Source organism: Aspergillus eucalypticola, assembly GCF_003184535.1.
Source record: "Aspergillus eucalypticola CBS 122712 chromosome Unknown BO83scaffold_2, whole genome shotgun sequence".
Taxonomy (NCBI): Eukaryota; Fungi; Ascomycota; class Eurotiomycetes; order Eurotiales; family Aspergillaceae; genus Aspergillus; species Aspergillus eucalypticola.
Genome location: NW_020290276.1, coordinates 559,021 through 577,046, shown reverse-complemented (window position 1 = coordinate 577,046; position 18,026 = coordinate 559,021). Strand labels below are relative to the sequence as shown.

The 18,026-nt window shown below is 49.8% G+C and overlaps 6 protein-coding genes and 1 non-coding gene across 7 annotated transcripts; 4 read left to right on the top strand and 3 right to left on the bottom strand.

The window, feature by feature from the left end:
• Positions 1–523: 523 nt before the first annotated feature.
• Positions 524–6,351, bottom strand: BO83DRAFT_80408 (DNA-directed RNA polymerase II core subunit RPO21). The gene is made up of 4 exons (XM_025537623.1): positions 6,119–6,351; positions 5,888–6,044; positions 5,752–5,822; positions 524–5,691 (listed from the first exon to the last, which is right to left on the bottom strand). Exons 1-4 carry the CDS (start codon positions 6,245–6,247, stop codon positions 817–819), a joined length of 5,232 nt encoding a protein of 1,743 aa, XP_025392674.1. The 5' UTR covers positions 6,248–6,351; the 3' UTR covers positions 524–816.
• A 539-nt stretch (positions 6,352–6,890) lies between these two features.
• BO83DRAFT_80367 (Set1-mediated histone H3-K4 methylation subunit Swd1) lies at positions 6,891–9,245 on the top strand. The gene is made up of 5 exons (XM_025537622.1): positions 6,891–7,127; positions 7,180–7,241; positions 7,301–7,389; positions 7,464–7,604; positions 7,664–9,245. The coding sequence occupies exons 1-5, from the start codon at positions 7,058–7,060 to the stop codon at positions 8,751–8,753; spliced, it is 1,452 nt and encodes a 483-aa protein (XP_025392673.1). The 5' UTR covers positions 6,891–7,057; the 3' UTR covers positions 8,754–9,245.
• BO83DRAFT_449504 (class I SAM-dependent methyltransferase) lies at positions 9,246–11,006 on the bottom strand (the record flags this gene model as incomplete). The annotated part of the gene is made up of 2 exons (XM_025536753.1): positions 9,246–10,635; positions 10,777–11,006. The coding sequence occupies 2 exons, from the start codon at positions 11,004–11,006 to the stop codon at positions 9,738–9,740; spliced, it is 1,128 nt and encodes a 375-aa protein (XP_025392672.1). The 3' UTR covers positions 9,246–9,737.
• A 607-nt stretch (positions 11,007–11,613) lies between these two features.
• BO83DRAFT_80365 (uncharacterized protein) lies at positions 11,614–12,119 on the top strand. Its single transcript, XM_025537621.1, has one exon. The coding sequence runs from the start codon at positions 11,761–11,763 to the stop codon at positions 12,016–12,018; it is 258 nt and encodes an 85-aa protein (XP_025392671.1). The 5' UTR covers positions 11,614–11,760; the 3' UTR covers positions 12,019–12,119.
• A 2,229-nt stretch (positions 12,120–14,348) lies between these two features.
• On the top strand, positions 14,349–14,860 carry BO83DRAFT_80351 (uncharacterized protein). The gene has a single exon (XM_025537620.1). It carries the CDS (start codon positions 14,472–14,474, stop codon positions 14,814–14,816), a length of 345 nt encoding a protein of 114 aa, XP_025392670.1. The 5' UTR covers positions 14,349–14,471; the 3' UTR covers positions 14,817–14,860.
• A 1,067-nt stretch (positions 14,861–15,927) lies between these two features.
• On the top strand, positions 15,928–16,697 carry BO83DRAFT_80335 (uncharacterized protein). The gene has a single exon (XM_025537619.1). The coding sequence runs from the start codon at positions 16,059–16,061 to the stop codon at positions 16,617–16,619; it is 561 nt and encodes a 186-aa protein (XP_025392669.1). The 5' UTR covers positions 15,928–16,058; the 3' UTR covers positions 16,620–16,697.
• A 1,168-nt stretch (positions 16,698–17,865) lies between these two features.
• BO83DRAFT_t27 lies at positions 17,866–17,964 on the bottom strand. Its single transcript has one exon. It is a non-coding gene; the product is annotated as a tRNA-Val (tRNA).
• Positions 17,965–18,026: the final 62 nt, after the last annotated feature.

Here is an 18,026-nt window from a genome sequence, read left to right as displayed (position 1 = left end):
AGACTCGGGGGAGTTGCTTGCTCGGCCCCGATGCGGAACGGGCCACCTGGCGTTGCGGAGCTTCATTTCGCCGACATTTCTTGGCTCCTTCACTACATTACTATCTAGACTACAGGTACATCTACGACTACTCTTCATCACTACAAGGCACGTGTGTTGGCAACCATTTTCATTATTATTGACCTCCGGTCTCGTCCATAACCCATCTGCAGTCGTCTGTGTACAAAGCATAGGGAAACTGATCGATCGCAGCAATACACGCAATAACTCGTCCTCGATGCAAACTCAGAGAAAACAACACCATCTCCGGAGAGGACCATCGTATTCTCATAACCGAGTCATGGTCCACAAGCATCCTCAAGTCTAAACGCTTGGTAGTTCAATGTGCAAAAAAGGGGGAAAGAAAGCAAGCAAAACACAGAATATCACCAACCCACAAAACCGTTCGCAATTTCAGCAGGCTGGCTCGAAAGAAAAAGAAAAAGTAGGAAAGGAAACTAATACGGGATAATAAGGGGATCGACCTGCAGGCTGACGCAAGAAGAGAAAAACATACAGTTTAAAAACGGATGGGTGAAAGGGAAAGGCTACAGGCGCCCCAAATTCTGCATGAAATAACCAACCAATTCCGCAACATACAATGCAAGATGTTTTTTTCTTTTGTTCCTCTTAGAGGTCGTCTGGGAGGTAGGTGATAGTACAATGATACAGCGAAGGTCAGAAAGGAGCAAAGCAACCATCTTAGGATTTCACTGGCGTGGAGATCTGCATGCTTGGTTAGTGACCGGTGATATTCAATCGTTGCTCATGAGTGACTTACGTAGGGCTGAAAGCCGGCGACGTCGGGCTGTAGCCAGGAGACGTTGGTCCTCCAGGTGACGTCGGCGAGCCGGCAAAGTTGGGGGATGTAGGAGAATACGTCTGGGGGCTCGTAGGAGACCACCCAGGCGAAGTAGGCGTGTACTTAGGTGAGGTGGGGGAAGTGGGTGACAGATGCCGGCCAACACCACCAACAGCAGGGCTTGTCGGGCTGTAGCTAGGCGAGGTTGGGCTAAAGGCCGGTGAAGCTGGGCTGAAACTGGGTGAGGTAGGACTGTAGTTCGGCGACGTCGGCGAGAACCCTGGCGAAGTGGGCGAGTACGATGGCGACGTAGGAGATGCCTGTCCATACGCAGGAGAGGTAGGAGAGTATGCCGGTGATGTCGGAGCAAATGACGGACTCGCGGGGGAGAACCCAGGAGACGTCGACATGAAACGAGGACTGGTGATAGCCATACCCGGTGACGTGGGAGAATAACTCGAGGTCGGGGAGTAGCCAGGCGACGTCGGGTTCGCGCTGAACGGACTGCTGGGGGAATAGCCAGCTGGGCTTGTAGCTGCCGGACTGAACCCGCCTCCAAAGCCGCCAGTAGGCTGGTATTCGGTGAAGCCACCAGGAGTCTCGGCACCCGCTTGGCGAATGGGAGAGAAGTTCGACTCGGGGTCGGGAGTGCCGATGTAAGCACTCTCCTGCATAGGCGAGCCCGTGTCATACTGAGTAGCAGCGCCGTCGGAGATGATGGCATCCTTGGCGCCGATCGCTCCCATAACACCGAAGCGAGCATTGTTCGACACGACAGTGTTCATGAGGTTCTGGTCAAGGTAGATATCGAACTCTCCGGTACCAGCAGGAGCCATCTGGCCCAAAATAAGGTTCTCAGAAACACCACGGCAATCGTCCAGCTCTCCGAAAGCGGCCGCTTCCAACAGAATCTCGACGGTTTCTTCGAACGAACAACGCATGAGTGCACCGTTATCAGCACGGTTGATACCGTGTCGAGTGACGGGTGTCAGGTAGCCTCGTACAGTCATGACATCAACCAGCAGCGCCAAATGGCGGTGGTTGACATAAGAACCGTCGAACGCAAGCACCTGGGTCAATTCGCGAAGAACAGCTGTCCGTGCGGCTTCGATACCAAACACCTCGAAAACCTCGATAAACTGGTTGGAATACGTACGAGTAGCATCGACACCGGGGATTGCCAGAACCTCACCCAAAGACGAGCCACTTGTTTCGAGAACCCACTCCTTGCAAAGCGGATCGGTCTTGCTAGCGAACAATGATCCATCTTCCAGAACTCTGACCTTGCTCTTCTCGTTGATGAACGCCCGCTCGACGCCGGGAACACCACGGAGGGTAAGTGTGTCAAGGAGATGCTGCTCCAACTTCTTAAGTGTAACATCATATTCGATGTCGTCATCCTCCTCGTCCTCCTTGTAATCCTGGATCTGACGGATACGGATAACCTGCTCATCGGCGTTGTTATCACTGAAGATGACAGCGATATCCTTGGGGTAGGCAGCCTTGATCCTAGAAGCGACATCCTGCACAGTGAGACCCTTATCCAGAAGCTTCGGCCGACTGAGGATAATACGGAGCAACCACTTGGACTGGCGCGACGCATCATCCGTGACATCTTCGGGAATGATGAAGTAGGACTCGACCATATCCCGATCGTTTTCGATGACCGTAGTCTGAATATCAGGGTCGTAGTAGATCTCGGTTGCTTCCGTAACGGAACGCAAGCTTGTGTGTTCGACAGCGCTACGCAATTGCTTGGCGCCCTCCTTGTCAAATGACCGAGCAGCTTCCTGGTAGACCGTCATGGAGGGGGTCTTGATGTTGGTAGCGACGTTCAAAATTTCCTTTAGACGAGGAACACCCAAGGTGACGTTCTTGGACGAGACACCAGCAAAGTGGAAAGTGTTCAGTGTCATCTGCGTGGCAGGCTCACCAATAGACTGAGCAGCAAGCACACCAACCATTTCGCCAGGGTTGGCACCAGCCTTGGCGAATCGGCTCTCAATAGCTCCAATAACATGCTGGAATGCCAGCTTGTTCATGGAGTACTCCGTAACCAATCTGCGGAACGCAAGACGGCTGCGAAGCTGGGCCTTGAAAAGCAATGTCGCGTTTTCCTGAGCTTCTCGCGAAATAATATCATTTCCGCGAACCACAAGCAAACGATCCAGCAGGGAACGCACTTGAGGGATGACCTCAGCGGGATGAAGATCGCTGATGGTACCCTCGCGGATCCTGAATGTAGTTCTGGCGGTTTCCAGAATACGCTGCACATTAATCGGAAGCTGCATCATCTCCTCGTCTTCCTTTGCCACAGAGCGAAGGAACGCACGATCCTTGAGAAGATCCTCCCATTCTTCATCCAGATGTCTCTGGACCTCGACATCACCTGCAATTTCGTTGGCCTGCTCCAGTACCTCTGGTCCCAGCGTGCGTTCGGGATCCATCAGATCGACACGGAAACGATCACGGAACTTGTCATCCGAGCACTTGATGATATCCACGCGCTGGTTCTCAATATGAGCACCATCAAGACCATCTTCTCCATAGATGAACTGGATGATATCACCCAAAGAGTTCCGAACGGTGCCATCATACTTGACCATAACTTCTTCGAGAGCCTTGACCAACTTACGTTGGATGTAACCGGTTTCAGCGGTCTTGACAGCGGTATCAATCAAACCTTCTCTACCAGCCATGGCGTGGAAGAAGAACTCGGTGGGTGTCAAACCACGCAGATAAGAGTTTTCAACAAATCCACGGGATTCGGGAGAGTAATCGTCCTTGGTGAAGTGAGGCAAGGTGCGATACTTGAATCCGAAAGGAATACGCTTTCCTTCGACTGACTGTTGTCCGACCACAGCAGTCATCTGGGAAATGTTGATAGTCGAACCCTTGGAACCGGACCGCGCCATCTGAATGGCGTTGTTCAGATCCTTCAAACTCTTTTCGGTTTCGCTACCAGCCTCATCACGAGCGTTGTTCAAAGCACGAGACACCTTACTCTCGAAGGTCTCACGGACGTTCATACCGGGTAGAGGCTCGAGAGTGTTGTCAGTAGCACTTGCAGTAATCGACTCGACCTCCTTCTTTCTGTTGCGCACACAGTTCTCAATCCGCTGGATCGTAAGCTCATCGGGGATAGTGTCACCGATACCGATACTGAAACCGTTGTGCAAAAGCCAGTAGTTGACGATTCTCTGCGCACCATTGAAGAAAGCAACAGCCGTACCATGACCATACTCGTTAAAGATGGTATGGATGACACCACCACCGCTAGCACCAACCGTCTTCTTAGAGAACATACCATACATCAGTTGACCGTTGTGGATAAGAAGACCACCGTCAGCCAGAGGCGAGAACTTCTCAGAAAGCGGCGAGTTATCCTTATCCACACGCAGAAGGTTAAGACCAGAAGGAAGCGCCATACTGATCATCTGCTTTCCTGTCCAGCGAGGTCTAGGCTTCAGAATTGCCGGGGGAGGAATCACCCCATCCCAATCAGGAACCCACATCATGATGTTCATGACTTGATCCTTGGTCAAGAAGACATCACGCCGGCAAATCTTGTAGATACCACACAGCGTATCCTGCACGATACCCATGAGCGGGCCGTTTCGCTGGGGAGACACGATGTTCATGGGGACCAATGCCAGTTGACTCAATTCCGCGCGCGATTCCTCGCTCTGAGGGACGTGCAAGTTCATCTCATCACCATCGAAATCGGCGTTGTAAGGAGTAGTGACAGACAAATTCAACCGGAAAGTGGAATAGGGCATGACGCGAACACGGTGACCCATCATGGACTCTTTGTGAAGAGACGGCTGTCGGTTGAACAGAATGACATCGCCGTCCATGATGTGACGCTCAACCTTCCATCCGTACAACAACTGTTGACCACCGGCTCTCTTGGCATGACGAAGATCGATGCGCTCACCATTGTCTCGGACAATATACCGAGCACCCGGGTGCTCATTCGGACCGTTCGAGACCAGAGTCTGCAATTTCTCGATGTTGTAGGGTGTGACCACCTCGGGATAAGTCAAGGTTCTCGCGATACTCTTCGGAACACCGACCTCCTCAAGAGACAAGTTGGGGTCACCAGTAATGACAGTACGTGCAGAGAAATCCACACGCTTACCCATCAAGTTCTGTCGTAAACGACCCTCCTTACCCTTCAAACGACTCCGAATAGCCTTGACTGGGCGATTCGACTTCTGCATGGCCTTCGGCTGACCAGCGATATCGTTGTCCATATAAGTGGCGACATGGTACTGCAAGAGCGACTCGAACTCGCGCACGACGTGCTCTGGGGCGCCTTCCTGCTCACAGCGTTGAACATTCTGGTTGGCTCTGACAATTTCAGCCAGCTTATATGTCAGATCATCCTCACCACGCTGGCCGCTGGTGCTGCCGCCGACAAGCACACTGGGACGAACAGGAGGAGGGGGAACCGGCAAGACGGTGATGATCATCCACTCAGGACGGGCATAGTCATTGCTCAACCCCATGATACGAACGTCCTCGTAAGAGATGTTACGGAAAACGTTCAACGCAACCTGCGGGGTGATAACCTTCTTCTCGGGTTGCTGCATGTCCATCTCGTCCATCATCTTATTCGGCTTCCACGTTCCAACAAGAGTGATACCTTCCTTACGAATCTGAGGTTGGGCATTACCGCAACCACCGTGCATCCGAACGGGTTTGGAGTTCTCTTTCGAGAAGGGCTCGTCATCGTCCGGGGGAGGGTCGGCTTCGCAGATAAGAACGTCTTTGGACAGTCGCCAGATGTGGTCGAATCGTCTCTTGGGGTCTCGCATGCGCAGGGCTTCTAAAAACTTGGGGTCGGACTGGTTTCATGTCAGCAAATATGCCGTGATAGATTTGCCATCCCATAAGGGATGACTAACCGTATTGGCTTTGATCTTGCCACAGTTGTGGCAGACCGTCTCAAGCAGCTTCTTGATCTTAGTCAAGAAACCTGGAGCAGACATTAGCAAGCGTACAACATGACTACTAAAATCCCCTGGCTGGCCGACAACATACCAATATGATAAACCGGTGTGGCAAGCTCAATATGTCCGAAATGACCAGGACACTCCTTCTGGCCTTCCTCACAAGTTTCACAGTTCCATTGCCGATCGATGGTTCCCAAGCGTGGATCGTTCAAACCCTTTGTGCGCGGCCGTTGCCGTTGATCATCCTGTTTGTTGTGTTACCGCGTTAGCGTTTTGCCACGTTCAGTCGGTGTGGGCGGCACTTCAAGGAAAAACAAACCATCGTCTCCGGATATTCAACATGGACCACGCTCATCCGCTTGATCTCCTCGGGTGAGAACAAACCAAACTGGATCTCCTTGATGGTGCGCAGAGGCGCCTTGGAGTAGGGAAAGTACACGTTCGCCATGATGGTGGTTGGTGTCGTCGGTTGATCGTTCTCCGGGGGTATGCGATGACGAAGGAGTCGAAATATGACCGAGCAAGACAGAAACTGACGTGTCGGAAGCACTGATCTATAGACAGTCTAAATGGGCTGAAGCGACGATGCAAATGTTTGCGAGCAAACTGGCCGGCCTAGGCCTCTGGCAGCCCTTGCCACGAGGGCGCCTGCGACCTTATCCACCGACTGCGCGAAGCTCGAAAAGGGCGGGAAAAAAGAGGGTCACGGTCGATCTTGGCGATATCTCCAGCTCGGAAAGTGATATCGCGATGCAAAGCGCGATGGTCGGGGTTGTTGGGCGATGGACAGGAGGCGTGTTGAGGTGATGAAAGGGAGACGGTTGGACGTCAGGTCAGTCGGCGATGGGGCAACGAGTTTTCTGAGCCGCAAGCTAGCGCGACCATCCGGCCCTTTAAAAGTCCGCAACGCTAAACCCATAGTGGGGCAAATGTGAGGTGGCAGTAAACTCTCCGCCACTCAGAGTGCAGTTACAGGCCAATGACTGGGGAAGGCAATTGACAGATTTATGTGACCTCTTCACCGCCCGCTCGTCGCTTTATTTCCCCTGCGGCTTCAATTCACTTTGCCAGCCGGTATTTCCCATTCCCCGCCCGGCTCTATTTCATTGAATCTGTGGCTATTGACTACACTGGATGTTTGCGCCCGAGCGAACCTCCCGGCCTTCTTCGCAGGCTGGGAACTTACCGCCTCTTTTGTCGTTTGACTTGCTGGCTCTGACTTGACGCTTGCCGAACTATTCTGCGTGAATCTAGCATCATGAATTTGTCTCTTGTTGATCCCTTTGTCCTAGCTCAGGATTATCCAGACACGTTGACGGAGAAGCTGAGTATGTCGCACTTCATCAATCTTCTAAGGTGTGATCACTAATCCTGTATCAGGAAGTGGACATGCGACTTGTCTACGTTTTAATCGCAAAGGAGACTATCTGGCGTCTGGACGGGTTGGTTGCCAACAACATGCGGGGATTGCTTCAAGATCAAATCAATAACCGTGTCCCAGGTTGATGGAACAGTAGTCATTTTTGATGTGGAAACCAACGGGGTTGCGCGAAAGCTACGAGGTCATACCAGGCAGATTCAGTCATTAAGGTAGCTCATTCACACACACCCTCTCGGCGCAATCCGCCGTACGCACATTGATGCTAACTACAATCGGTGTACAGTTGGTCAAGAGACGGCCGTTATCTTCTGAGTTCTTCTCAGGATTGGAAATGTATTCTATGGGATTTGAAAGATGGCTCCCGGGTCCGCACCGTCCGCTTCGAAGCACCCGTTTATATCGCAGAACTACACCCTTATAACCAGTATGACAGCCCTTCTATTGCTTAGCGGCTAGCATATTGCTGACGCGCCCCTCTTGCAGCTTGCTCTTTGTAGCGTCTCTTTTCGAAGATCAGCCTGTCCTCGTGGATGTTTCGTTACCCAAGCCCGTCAAGCGCATCCTTCCATCCGCTCCATTTCGCCCTCCGCCTCCTAAGAACGAAGAAATTGACCCCGCCGTTGCTGCGAAACAAGCAGCTCAAGATGCCAAACATTCCACATGCGTTACGATCTTCACTGCTTTAGGAAACCATATTATAGCGGGTACATCTAAAGGTTGGATCAATATTATTGAGACACAAACCTGTACCACAATACATTCAACTCGGCTCTGCAATGGTGTGGTGATCTTACTTCGCCTAGCGAGTAACGGTCGGGATCTACTAGTCAACAGCTCTGATCGCGTTATACGCACAATACTCATGCCGGATCTCTCGCAACTGGGTATCGATCTGGAGCCTACCAACATCAAACTCCAAGTGGAACATAAGTTTCAAGATGTGGTGAACCGTTTGAGTTGGAACCATGTAGCATTTTCTTCCACCGGGGAGTTTGTTACTGCGTCCACATTCATGAACCCTGACATTTATGTTTGGGAGCGGAGCCACGGCTCCCTGGTTAAGATTTTGGAAGGCCCCCGCGAAGAACTAGGAGTGGTTGAGTGGCACCCTAGTCGTCCGATGGTGGTTGCCTGTGGCTTAGAATCTGGATGCATCTATACTTGGTCGATTGTGACGCCTCAGAAATGGTCAGCCCTGGCCCCTGACTTCGGTGAGGTCGAAGAGAACGTCGAGTATGTTGAGCGTGAAGATGAATTCGATATTCACCCGGCCGAGGAAATTCACCAGCGCCGTTTAGACCAGGAAGACGAAGTCCCCGACGTTCTCACAATCGAAGTAAACAAAGACGGCGCGGATGAGGATAGTGTTACCTCATTTCGCATGCCAGTCCTTCTTGATATTTCGGACAGTGAAAGCGAGGATGATATCATCGCCGTTGGACCCGGGACGATGAGGAGACGTAGTCCAGGCGCAGCGCGAGACCGAACGAATGCCAGTGGTGATGGGGAGAAGGACAGTGTAAGTGGCGGTAGGAACGGCACCACACGAGGTCAGAAGGGTCGGCGGCGCTAAGTTGTACTTGTGGCTAACACACTGCGTTCTCCCACTGTTCTGAGTGTTGCTTCTGTCTTACTTTGCGAGTCATCTATTGGGTTATATGTCAGTTAGAGGGTTCTTGGCGTCTGGTAGGCTGTCTCAAGGGACATGGCACTCTTCGGATATACTTACGGTACATGATCGGTGGAGTTTTGGTGGGAGAGAACAATGTTCAATAGAACCCATTTGAAGGGCTTTGCGTTATTTTTTAAGCCCTCCGTTTCGCTTCTTTTTCATCTAGTTCATTAAGGAGTACCAAATCAAAGGTGGCTTTCTCACAGGACCGCCACGGTCATTGGAGTTTGTTGGGTCTTAATGGAGTGGCTGGTGTTGAGAGGCCTCAGAGGGTCCGTCACCACGAGCACTCAGTCAACTGCCACGATGGTGCCATTACCGCAGAGCAGTCAGCCTTGGTTGCAGATGTTTCCAAGAAATACAACATGAGGATGAGAGTTGCTCTTGGATTCTGGCAAAGGTGATACTCTAGAGTCGTCGTGTCACTTCTGTGAGTTTCGACACCGGCATCTCATCCTCTCGAAGAGCTTCAAAATTCCTCAACTCGAGCAGTATTTCCTGAGACGGCAATCATCCTCATAGTGTGAATGGCGATATACATCGTGTCCGCAAAATTCTTGTGCCGTTCGGCTGTCTGCACTAGAGTAGGCAAAATTACAAGATAGGCCTGCCTGCGTTCCTGGCATTCGTGCTTCAAAAAAGCAGTGTTGGTCACGAGTTCGAGTCCATGAGTGGTTTTGTGGACTCTGCTCGCTCTGGTGTATATGCAATTCAGTATGATCCCGTCAAGGAGACGGGATCGGTCGTCACTTGTTCCCATCAAGGAAAAAGGGAATGGAAAAAAGAAGTAAACAGATAGGAGGACCCTCCCACAAAAGGCTGTATATGGGTATCCGAAATGAAATTTGCATTACAGCCGGCGCTGTCGTAATTATTTCAGCAATTTCATAGGGACGGGCCGCCCGGCTTCCGTGCCTGGTATATGTGTAAGATGTTGTAAGCGTGGATTTCCTTGTTGAAGGCCTGTGACTTAACCTCCGCCGTGATTTGTCTGATTCTCTCCAAGTCCCAGTGAAAGATACGACTGAAAGGGGCGAGGCTGAGCGTCTCGATACTTTCAGAGATGGCAAGGTTATACCAACGGGCTACCTTCTTCTCATGTTCATCATGGTGCCAAGGGTTGAGAGGCAACCCCACCATCTGATGGTCGATTTGAGTGAAGCCTGCCTCCTCAAGGTGTCTGATGGTATCCCGGGAGCTGTGCGCTATGGGCCTCATAGTATCTTGTGTCGCCTGCTTTAGGTATTGATACCATTCCCGGAGTGCCAGTCCATCCAGGGAGCGATCATCGCAGCGGGGTTCGAAATCTATTTCCACTTGTTCAAACCATGCCCCAGGCTGAAGATGCCTTAAGATTCGCTTGTAGAGATTCGGCCAGCCCAGAACACTGCCGGAACCCATCTGTAGGTGGATTAGATCCCAAGAGTTCTCCCCAAGTGTCCATGGCGCCTCAAAGTCAAAAGGCGCATAGAACTCGCAGTTGTCAGGGTGGTTGGGAGGCTGTATAGGTGCTAGATCTACCCCAGCCACGAAAGCATTGGGATACTTATGGGCCACGTCAATGGCCCAGATCCCAGTGCCGCATCCCAGATCTAGGAATCTACCATTTGGGGGGTGAGGTGCGTAAATTAAGCTCTCGGACACCCGTGCTACCGTGAACAGCTTATGGAAAATATCGAGACGGTCCTGCTCCTCTTCATCACATGGCAGCGGGTAAACTCCTCTGCGATAACCATGATATGTTCTCCCATTTTCTTCATAGAAGAGCCATCTGTTTGGAGGCCTAAATCAAACGAACAACAGAAGGAGAAGATCCCTGAATTAGTCGCCCGATAGTTGTAGAATACTAGCGATGTTGCACAGCACGAGGAATAGGGATTTTGCGGGGTGTGTGGGGTGCACAGTATGGGAAAGGGTGAAGTACCTAGTATAACGGCTTGTCTGATCTGGACCCCCATGACCATCATAAGGATCATCGTTGGGTGGGGGTTCTCGAGGAGGTTCTTGACCTGTGAGGACGTGAATGTCCATGGCCCCCGAGTTTTGCCTGGAACGGCCGGAATCATAAGATCCTAACCCTTGGTAGCTGTAGTTATTGCGATTCGGCGAAGCCATGGTGATTGGTGGGTGCAAAACTCGTCCGATTTCAAACATGAGACCCAGAAGTCCAAGAATCGATTCACTGAAGAAACCGACTTTTCTTGCTCAGGATATGGTAAGGACACAAGGGTGCGTTCAATCAAAGACCGGCGTTCTTGGTTGACGGTAACGTAAAATGCCAATGCTAGCCAACAGGGTGTATGCAGGCTGTGGGTGATATCGGGGTATCGAAAGTCAGGTGGCACATAGAGGAAGTTGAAGTTCGGCGCCGCAAATGAGCCAATGATTGGATTGAAAGGTTGGATGGACGAAAGGATGGCAACAACAAACTCGCCGAAGATATCCTCAGCGGAACCCAGCACTGGCCGTTGAAGGGAATTAAAAGGAGTGGAAGAAAGAGGGGAGTGGAAAGCCGCAGAGCAAAAAGCCAAGGCAAGTAAGAATGATCCAATTCCACGATAGTGTATTTTACCCCCAAGCTTGGAAATATGTATGAGAGCAAAGATGCACGCACACCCGTGCGCACGCACACACACAGTGGAGAAGAGTCTCCCCAAATCTCGGCCGAGGCACAAGGAGGAATGAGGATACTAAATAGGGAAAGAGGAAAAAAAAAAAAAAAAAAAAAAAAAAAAAAAAAAAAAAGCCTCCTCCCCGCAAGGACAGGAAACCGTCGGGGGAAGAGAACAAAAGAGAAAGTAGCGGTCACGGCAGCGGCATAGGCGAGAAAATAAGAATAATAAATAGTATCGATAACAACAAGTAGGAGTCAGGCGTTACGAGGAGAGAAGCGACTAAAAGAACAACCATGGATCGGGGGAGGGACGATCGAGAATTAGGTCAATTGGACTGGATCATCGGATCAAAAAGGGAAAATCCGATCCCGGAAGTGAGAGTCCATTTAGACGGCGGAGAGGAAGGGGAGGGGAGGAGGGGGGGGGAGGAGGATGAATACAGTAGAGGGCAAAGGAGAAAAGGCAAAAAGCAAAGCAACCCTGCCTTTAAGGTTGTTGCAGCCGCTGTCTTGACCCCGTTGGGCCCACGGGCGCGAAGGCGGGGCGGTTAGAGGGCCTGGGAAAAAGGGCTGGAATGGTGGGAAACGCAGGGGAGACAGACAGTGAGAGGCAAAGAGAGAGTGAATGAGTGAGAGTGGACCAAGAGCAAAAGAGAGATTGGGTTAGGGGAATGAAATCAGGGCAAGCAGGTAAGAAAGGTAAACAATCTGGCGGCTAGACTGGCTTGGATTTGTGTTTGAACTACTGCCAGTTATGAGACGTGAAGGTTCCAGAGTTTAGTGGTTTGTTGTAGATGGCATCTTTGCTGCTGCTGCTGCTGCTGCTGCTGCTGCGAGTCAGTATGTGGTCGAGTACCGACATGGGTTCAGGATGCGTCGGGGATGGTGGGAAATGCGCCTGGCTATCGATCTGGCACCTTCCGAGCATCATTGGTTCCCTCCGGAAGTAGAGCCCCTCCGGCAACCATGGAACATGGCTTCCTTAGCACCTCTGGGCAGCTACACGCGGATCACTAAGGTCCTGACTTGTCTCTGGCTCTCTGCTGTGAGGGTATTTTTTTCCAACTGACGTCCGGAACCTGGATCAATAATCCGGTATTGATCCGCTACTGCCATGTTTACAATCCCTGTCCTATCAATCAATCAATCAATCCATCAAACTATTTCTACCCCTTAGCGACAAATAAAAATAAACGTTTGGATGGCGCTTCACTGCCTCCTCAGGGCGACACGTCCAACGTCTGTGTGCCTGCTGTCTGGTACCGATCCCAGGGTGGATGCACGATGTACTAGGTATGTATGGTTGGTACATGTTGACTAGCTTGCTAACTAACTCACTACTACCACAACATACAGACGCACTAACTAGGGAGTCTGGCTAGTGTTCCCAGGTGTTACCAGGTGGTGCACCTGGACCTACATACTACATGCTATATCCACAGGGGATAATCCTGGACACATAGGCTGTCGGTATATCATACGCACAAAATACATACAGCTTGTATCCACCACGAGTTCGAAGCAGGTAAGTAGCTTAGCGTCTTCCCATTTGGTCTTTGTCTCTCTTTTATCCTTTTACTTATTTTTTCTTTTTTTTGTTGTTCCTTTTTTTTTTTTTTTTTCTTTTGTCTTTTCTCCCCTCTTTTTATTTCCTCTCTTATTTTTGTCTCCCCTTTTGGCCTCTAATTAGCATTTCCGACCTTTTAAATTTTTTCCTTTTCCGGTTATTCTTTTCCATATGCTTCTCCTCTTTCGGGCAGAATTGAATTTCGTTATATCGTTATCCTTCTCTAGTCTACCACTTCTTCTCTATCCTCAGCATTTCCCTCCCTTTCCCTTCGCTTCCAAAAAGCCAAGAAGCAGAGCATGGATACCTAACTTCGGGTCGCCAAAAACCAGTTCTCACCCAGATTGATAACTTTGGGTCAGTTCGAGGCTGGCGGTAAATGATTGGTGTTGAAGAAGTCGCTGGTATTTCGTCCTTCTAGTACGACACCCTGCCTCCCAACCGGTACCAAAGAAGATCCAACTCTTCGTTCTTTTTTTTGCCTGAGGCTCTGATACGAGTTCCCATTGCCTCGGTTCGCGGCTTGTATGTATCCGTCTTACCAGTAACAAGACGAGCAAGAAAATAACGGTGATCACAATGATGGGGGATCATCCGGATATACAGTGAGTGTGAGGGTGTACCAAAAGGGAAATAAAACCATAGAGGAAAATGAGGGAAAATAGAAGACACAATCCTAGGCAAGAAAACTCCACCAAAAACCATCTTGTCTAATGGCTTAGAGCAGGTTAGGGCAGGATCAGTTTGCCCGACGCTATAAAATGGAGGTTTGTGAGGGGGGAAAATAATAATGAACCAAAGAGATTGAAACGAGCCAGGATCGAGGGAAGACAGCAACCATGGATGGGTCCTCAATCAAATTTAGCCCAAGTGACTTCCGGGCGGGATGCGGACCGTCTCCCACACTTAGTTGAATAAAGGAAAGTTTCCTCGGGGGAGCCACTAACGCACAATATCTCCGTGGGCCTAGTGGTCGCTGCCCGCATTCTCAGGCATGCAAGCGTCAGGCAGCGTTACCAACACTCTGGTTGAAGGATTTGAAGCTTCGGACGTGCTTCCCTTTCAACCCTCGCCCGTAGCGCCCGCAGCGCCCACCACAGGCAAACCAAAACCCGTTCCAACCCTCCATCGTTCAGGGTCACTAAACCCACGGCATTGCGTGCAGCCGCTCCGGAGTGGATCAATTTGCTGAGGGCGCTCCGTATCTGTCTCTCGTAGCGCTAGAGAGACAAGAGACTCAGACTCCTTACACGCACGCTGGTCGTTGGTTCCACTCAGGCTCCATCCTGGACGACTACTAACTAGTAGCCCGTGGCTGTGGGCATGGACATCATGAGTTCTGGGTCTACTAAGTATTGGACAAGACTTTCCAGGAAGGCCAGGAAAGGATCATGATCGGAGATTATCATGATACTCATCACATCATGACCTCGTTGTGATGATCAGGAATAAATCCTCAAGTGGGGGGCATGTTGGGAAGAAGAGAAAAAACCCACTCCTTCTGGACATCTCCCACAGAAAAGAAAAAGAAGGTTTTACTCTGTACTACCTCAATTATTCTCGGGATTCTGTGAAGTGTTCCTCAGCCGTACTATCTATCATACCCACCACTTGGAAGATTAGTGAAAGTGTGAGAGGCTGGCTGGGAGGGGGCTACGTTACATCCAGCTATTCCTGGACAGGCTGCACCATGGAACTCAATATATCGGGACAACATGCTGGATCGGCGTTGGGAGCTGAGGCCTGTGATTCATCCCGAACGGTTGGACAAACATCATGTTAGGGGAGAGGGGGTGTGGAGGTCAAATAAAATAAAAATAATAAAAATAAAAATTGAAATTAAGAAGAGGAAAGCCAGAAGAAGGCTAAATTCAAAACCGAACAAAAGATCCAAGGCTCTCTCTCTGTCTGCCTCTCTCTCTCTCTCTCTCCCTCCCTCCCAGTAAAAAGCAAGTTTCAGAGAGAAAAAGAGAGAGAGAGAGAGTAAAAGAACTGGGCAGGTGGCGGAGGGATGGACGGTCAGCGCCGTGAGCCGGGCACACTATGTGCTTAGGTCGACGCATGTAGTATGTACTCCGTATGCAAGTTGTCCCTCCTGTACTCCATACATACATCGTACATGTGTCCTTCCAATCCATCCCATGGTCACCCGCCCGCTTGGCGCCCGAACCAGCCTGGCGTTTGGCCTAAGGGAACAGCAGTTGCCTTGATGTAGGAATCTCATGTTGATCGTTTCACCGCTTCCCAGACTCTCGGGTCGATGGTGATGATGCATGCATCATCCTTCTATGCGTTGTACTTGGTGCCTGGTCAAACCGGCTGTTCTCACTTGCTCAGCCTGCATACACCGGAGACTTGGGATTTCCCCTTCCCCTCTCTCCCTCTCTCTCCTCTCTCCCTTCACACACAGTAATCACACGCACTGACTACTGGTTCTCGGTTCTTCTTACCTCTACTAGTCTTTCAATTTATCTAGTTGACGGCTGTGAACCATACAAGTCATGCCTTTCTATTTCATTTTTTTTTTTTACTGCATGTGGTACGGATGTGCATCAAGTCATTCATTACTGGATGCGTCCAGAAGATAGGCACTTTTTTGACGTTTGCTCCTCCGCGCTACTAGTACCTTCCTTAATGGCCACTTCACTTTCCCATTGTTCGTTGACAAGTCAACCTCTTACCCCCGACTTGAGTTCCCCGAATCTTCGCAGACCAACATTGCTGCAAGGCTCGCATATATTTACCTTAAACCACACAATCTAATAACCAAGGATTGATCTGGGAGGGAAGGAAGGGAGAGAGTGAGAGCTCTGGTTGTGTCTTCCCGGCTATCTCCTTCCTTTGGGGAATCATCACGGGGCACGTACTATACTAGCTGGCTTAGTACTTCAGGCCCCCCTCCCAAAATCCAACTAGACGGTTGGCAGCAATTACCGACCAGAAGGATTACCCCATCGAGGTTTAACTCGATCAAGCAGTTCTGGGTCAATTACACGACCAGCAAGTTGATAGCCCCGATAGTTAGATGCGCACTCACTGCAGAATTATACCTGTCCTTCACCTCTACAGACCTACGGTGTTGTTTTCTAAGCAAAAGCCCCCTGCTTGCTCCGACTTCAGATTGGAGTCGTCGTGGCATCATCCACCGTCGACGCCCGGCCCGGTTTCCAGTGTTCCCCATCGGAAATATCAACCCATACGACGGCTGCCCCATGATTTGCCCAATCGTCTGGCCTTCGGCGTCGGCCGTTGGCCGTCAACAATCGACCTTCCTTTCGGGGATGATGTTGGGACCAGTTGCGGTCTGTTCATTATAACAAAAGCCGATTTCTGGTGCCGTGCATCGCAAAGCTCTCGGTCTGTTGTGGCTGTTCTTTCAAAATCTGGTGACTATATTATACCTACTATTATGTACGGGGGGTTTCAGCTAACGCAGTTACCGTCCTATTTCTTGCATTCGTGTTTGGCTTGCGGAACGTGTCCGTCTATCATTAAATACAGCTACTTTTACCGTTACGGTTCCCGTCCAATCAGCGAGGCATGGCTTGACATACAAAGGAGCCCCGATTATGAGGCTCACCATTGAACCTTATACAGACAAGGGTAGCTGAGTACTTACCTACAAAAAATCACATGGTATCTACGACTGGAGACTTTCAGTTACTAATGGCTACCGCCAGCCACAGCCACGAATTGATCCGCGTCCGGTCAGGCAAACCGGCAATGAGGCTTGAGGTATTATTAACAACGAATCTCCGAGTAGACCATGAGTGATTTTCGTTCAAAAAAACTCTTAGCGGGCACGGTCCTCATCGCGCTCTCTAAGATGGTCTTGCACACTGAGTGGAGACTAAATGGCCGTGTCCATAAGTACTTAACCCGGCGTTTTATACAGCAAGGCGGGCGGTGCATGCCGCCTTCATAGCCTAGAACGATGAACTAGCAAACGGTGACAGGCAGAGTGGAGACTTTTTCCATCTGAAGAAATCACCCCTTTCTAGGGAGGAATTCTGCATGTCTTACCGCTCTAGGTAGGTAGATAGACCGCGTCGTGGAGGCTTCCTTATATGCTTATTTTTCAATTCAATAATTCAACATCTATAGCTTATTAATACGGTTCATAGCTGGCTAGGCGCAATCAACCCATAGTGGAGTTAGTCTAGATGTCATTAGAACAAAGAAAAAGTATACTAGTAATACAAATGAGATGAAAATCATAGCATCATTGTTGATATGCATCGATTGCTATAATCCAGCAACTATCCTAGCATTGATCCAACTTCCTGTTCTTAAATATTTGATGCGTAGCAGTACTTATTAAATAGCAACTCTGTCGGTGTCCTAGCATACGTGTCGCTGGTTAATATTTCTTGTGATATCATGATCATCAAAGTTGACCCGAGTATTTATATTCCATACTACCATATGAATACACCCAACACCATGTACAAATACCGACATCGCTATAGCAAGTTCATAACCCTCCAATCTAGACCACTCACTAATCACATACCAATAACCTCATAGCGACCAATACTATACCCCATAACAGTACAATGTATACTAGTAGTGACCTACTAGTCAAAGAGAGGAAGGAGACCGCGCGACCAGCATAGTCAAGTCCATTTAAAATCCATACTTTCTCCTAATAATACATCCTACTACTTCCTCCCGTTAACAGGGATTATGATCGCAAACAGGAAATGTATATATATATGCACAATTATTACTACCGCGCACACAACCCACAAAAACCAAACCTAAAATTTTCAAACCATAGATAAACACATAGAAAAACATGAAAAAAAGGAGAGAAAAAAAAAACACAAAGATAGTCGCGCCCGGGATCGAACCGGGAACCTTCTCGGAACCTCCATCAAATGAGGATTGACGATGTGAACGAGAAATCATAACCATTAGACCACGCGACTGTGATTTAAAGTTTGAAAAATTTCGGACTATAATTCACAAAAGATTGAACCGGACCGGTTAG

What these genes read in the sequence shown, in the direction of transcription:
- BO83DRAFT_80408 (XM_025537623.1), bottom strand. Translation starts at nt 6,247, where the DNA reads ATGGCGAACGTGTACTTTCCCTACTCCAAGGCGCCTCTGCGCACCATC. An exon ending in CACACCGGTTTATCATATTG is followed by an intron (nt 5,823 to 5,887) that starts GTATGTTGTCGG and finishes TGTCTGCTCCAG; the next exon opens with GTTTCTTGACTAAGATCAAG. An exon ending in GCAAGATCAAAGCCAATACG is followed by an intron (nt 5,692 to 5,751) that starts GTTAGTCATCCC and finishes ACATGAAACCAG; the next exon opens with TCCGACCCCAAGTTTTTAGA.
- BO83DRAFT_80351 (XM_025537620.1), top strand. Translation starts at nt 14,472, where the DNA reads ATGATCAGGAATAAATCCTCAAGTGGGGGGCATGTTGGGAAGAAGAGA.
- BO83DRAFT_80365 (XM_025537621.1), top strand. Translation starts at nt 11,761, where the DNA reads ATGGATCGGGGGAGGGACGATCGAGAATTAGGTCAATTGGACTGGATC.
- BO83DRAFT_80367 (XM_025537622.1), top strand. Translation starts at nt 7,058, where the DNA reads ATGAATTTGTCTCTTGTTGATCCCTTTGTCCTAGCTCAGGATTATCCA. An exon ending in ACTATCTGGCGTCTGGACGG is followed by an intron (nt 7,242 to 7,300) that starts GTTGGTTGCCAA and finishes ACCGTGTCCCAG; the next exon opens with GTTGATGGAACAGTAGTCAT. An exon ending in AGGCAGATTCAGTCATTAAG is followed by an intron (nt 7,390 to 7,463) that starts GTAGCTCATTCA and finishes ATCGGTGTACAG; the next exon opens with TTGGTCAAGAGACGGCCGTT.
- BO83DRAFT_80335 (XM_025537619.1), top strand. Translation starts at nt 16,059, where the DNA reads ATGCGCACTCACTGCAGAATTATACCTGTCCTTCACCTCTACAGACCT.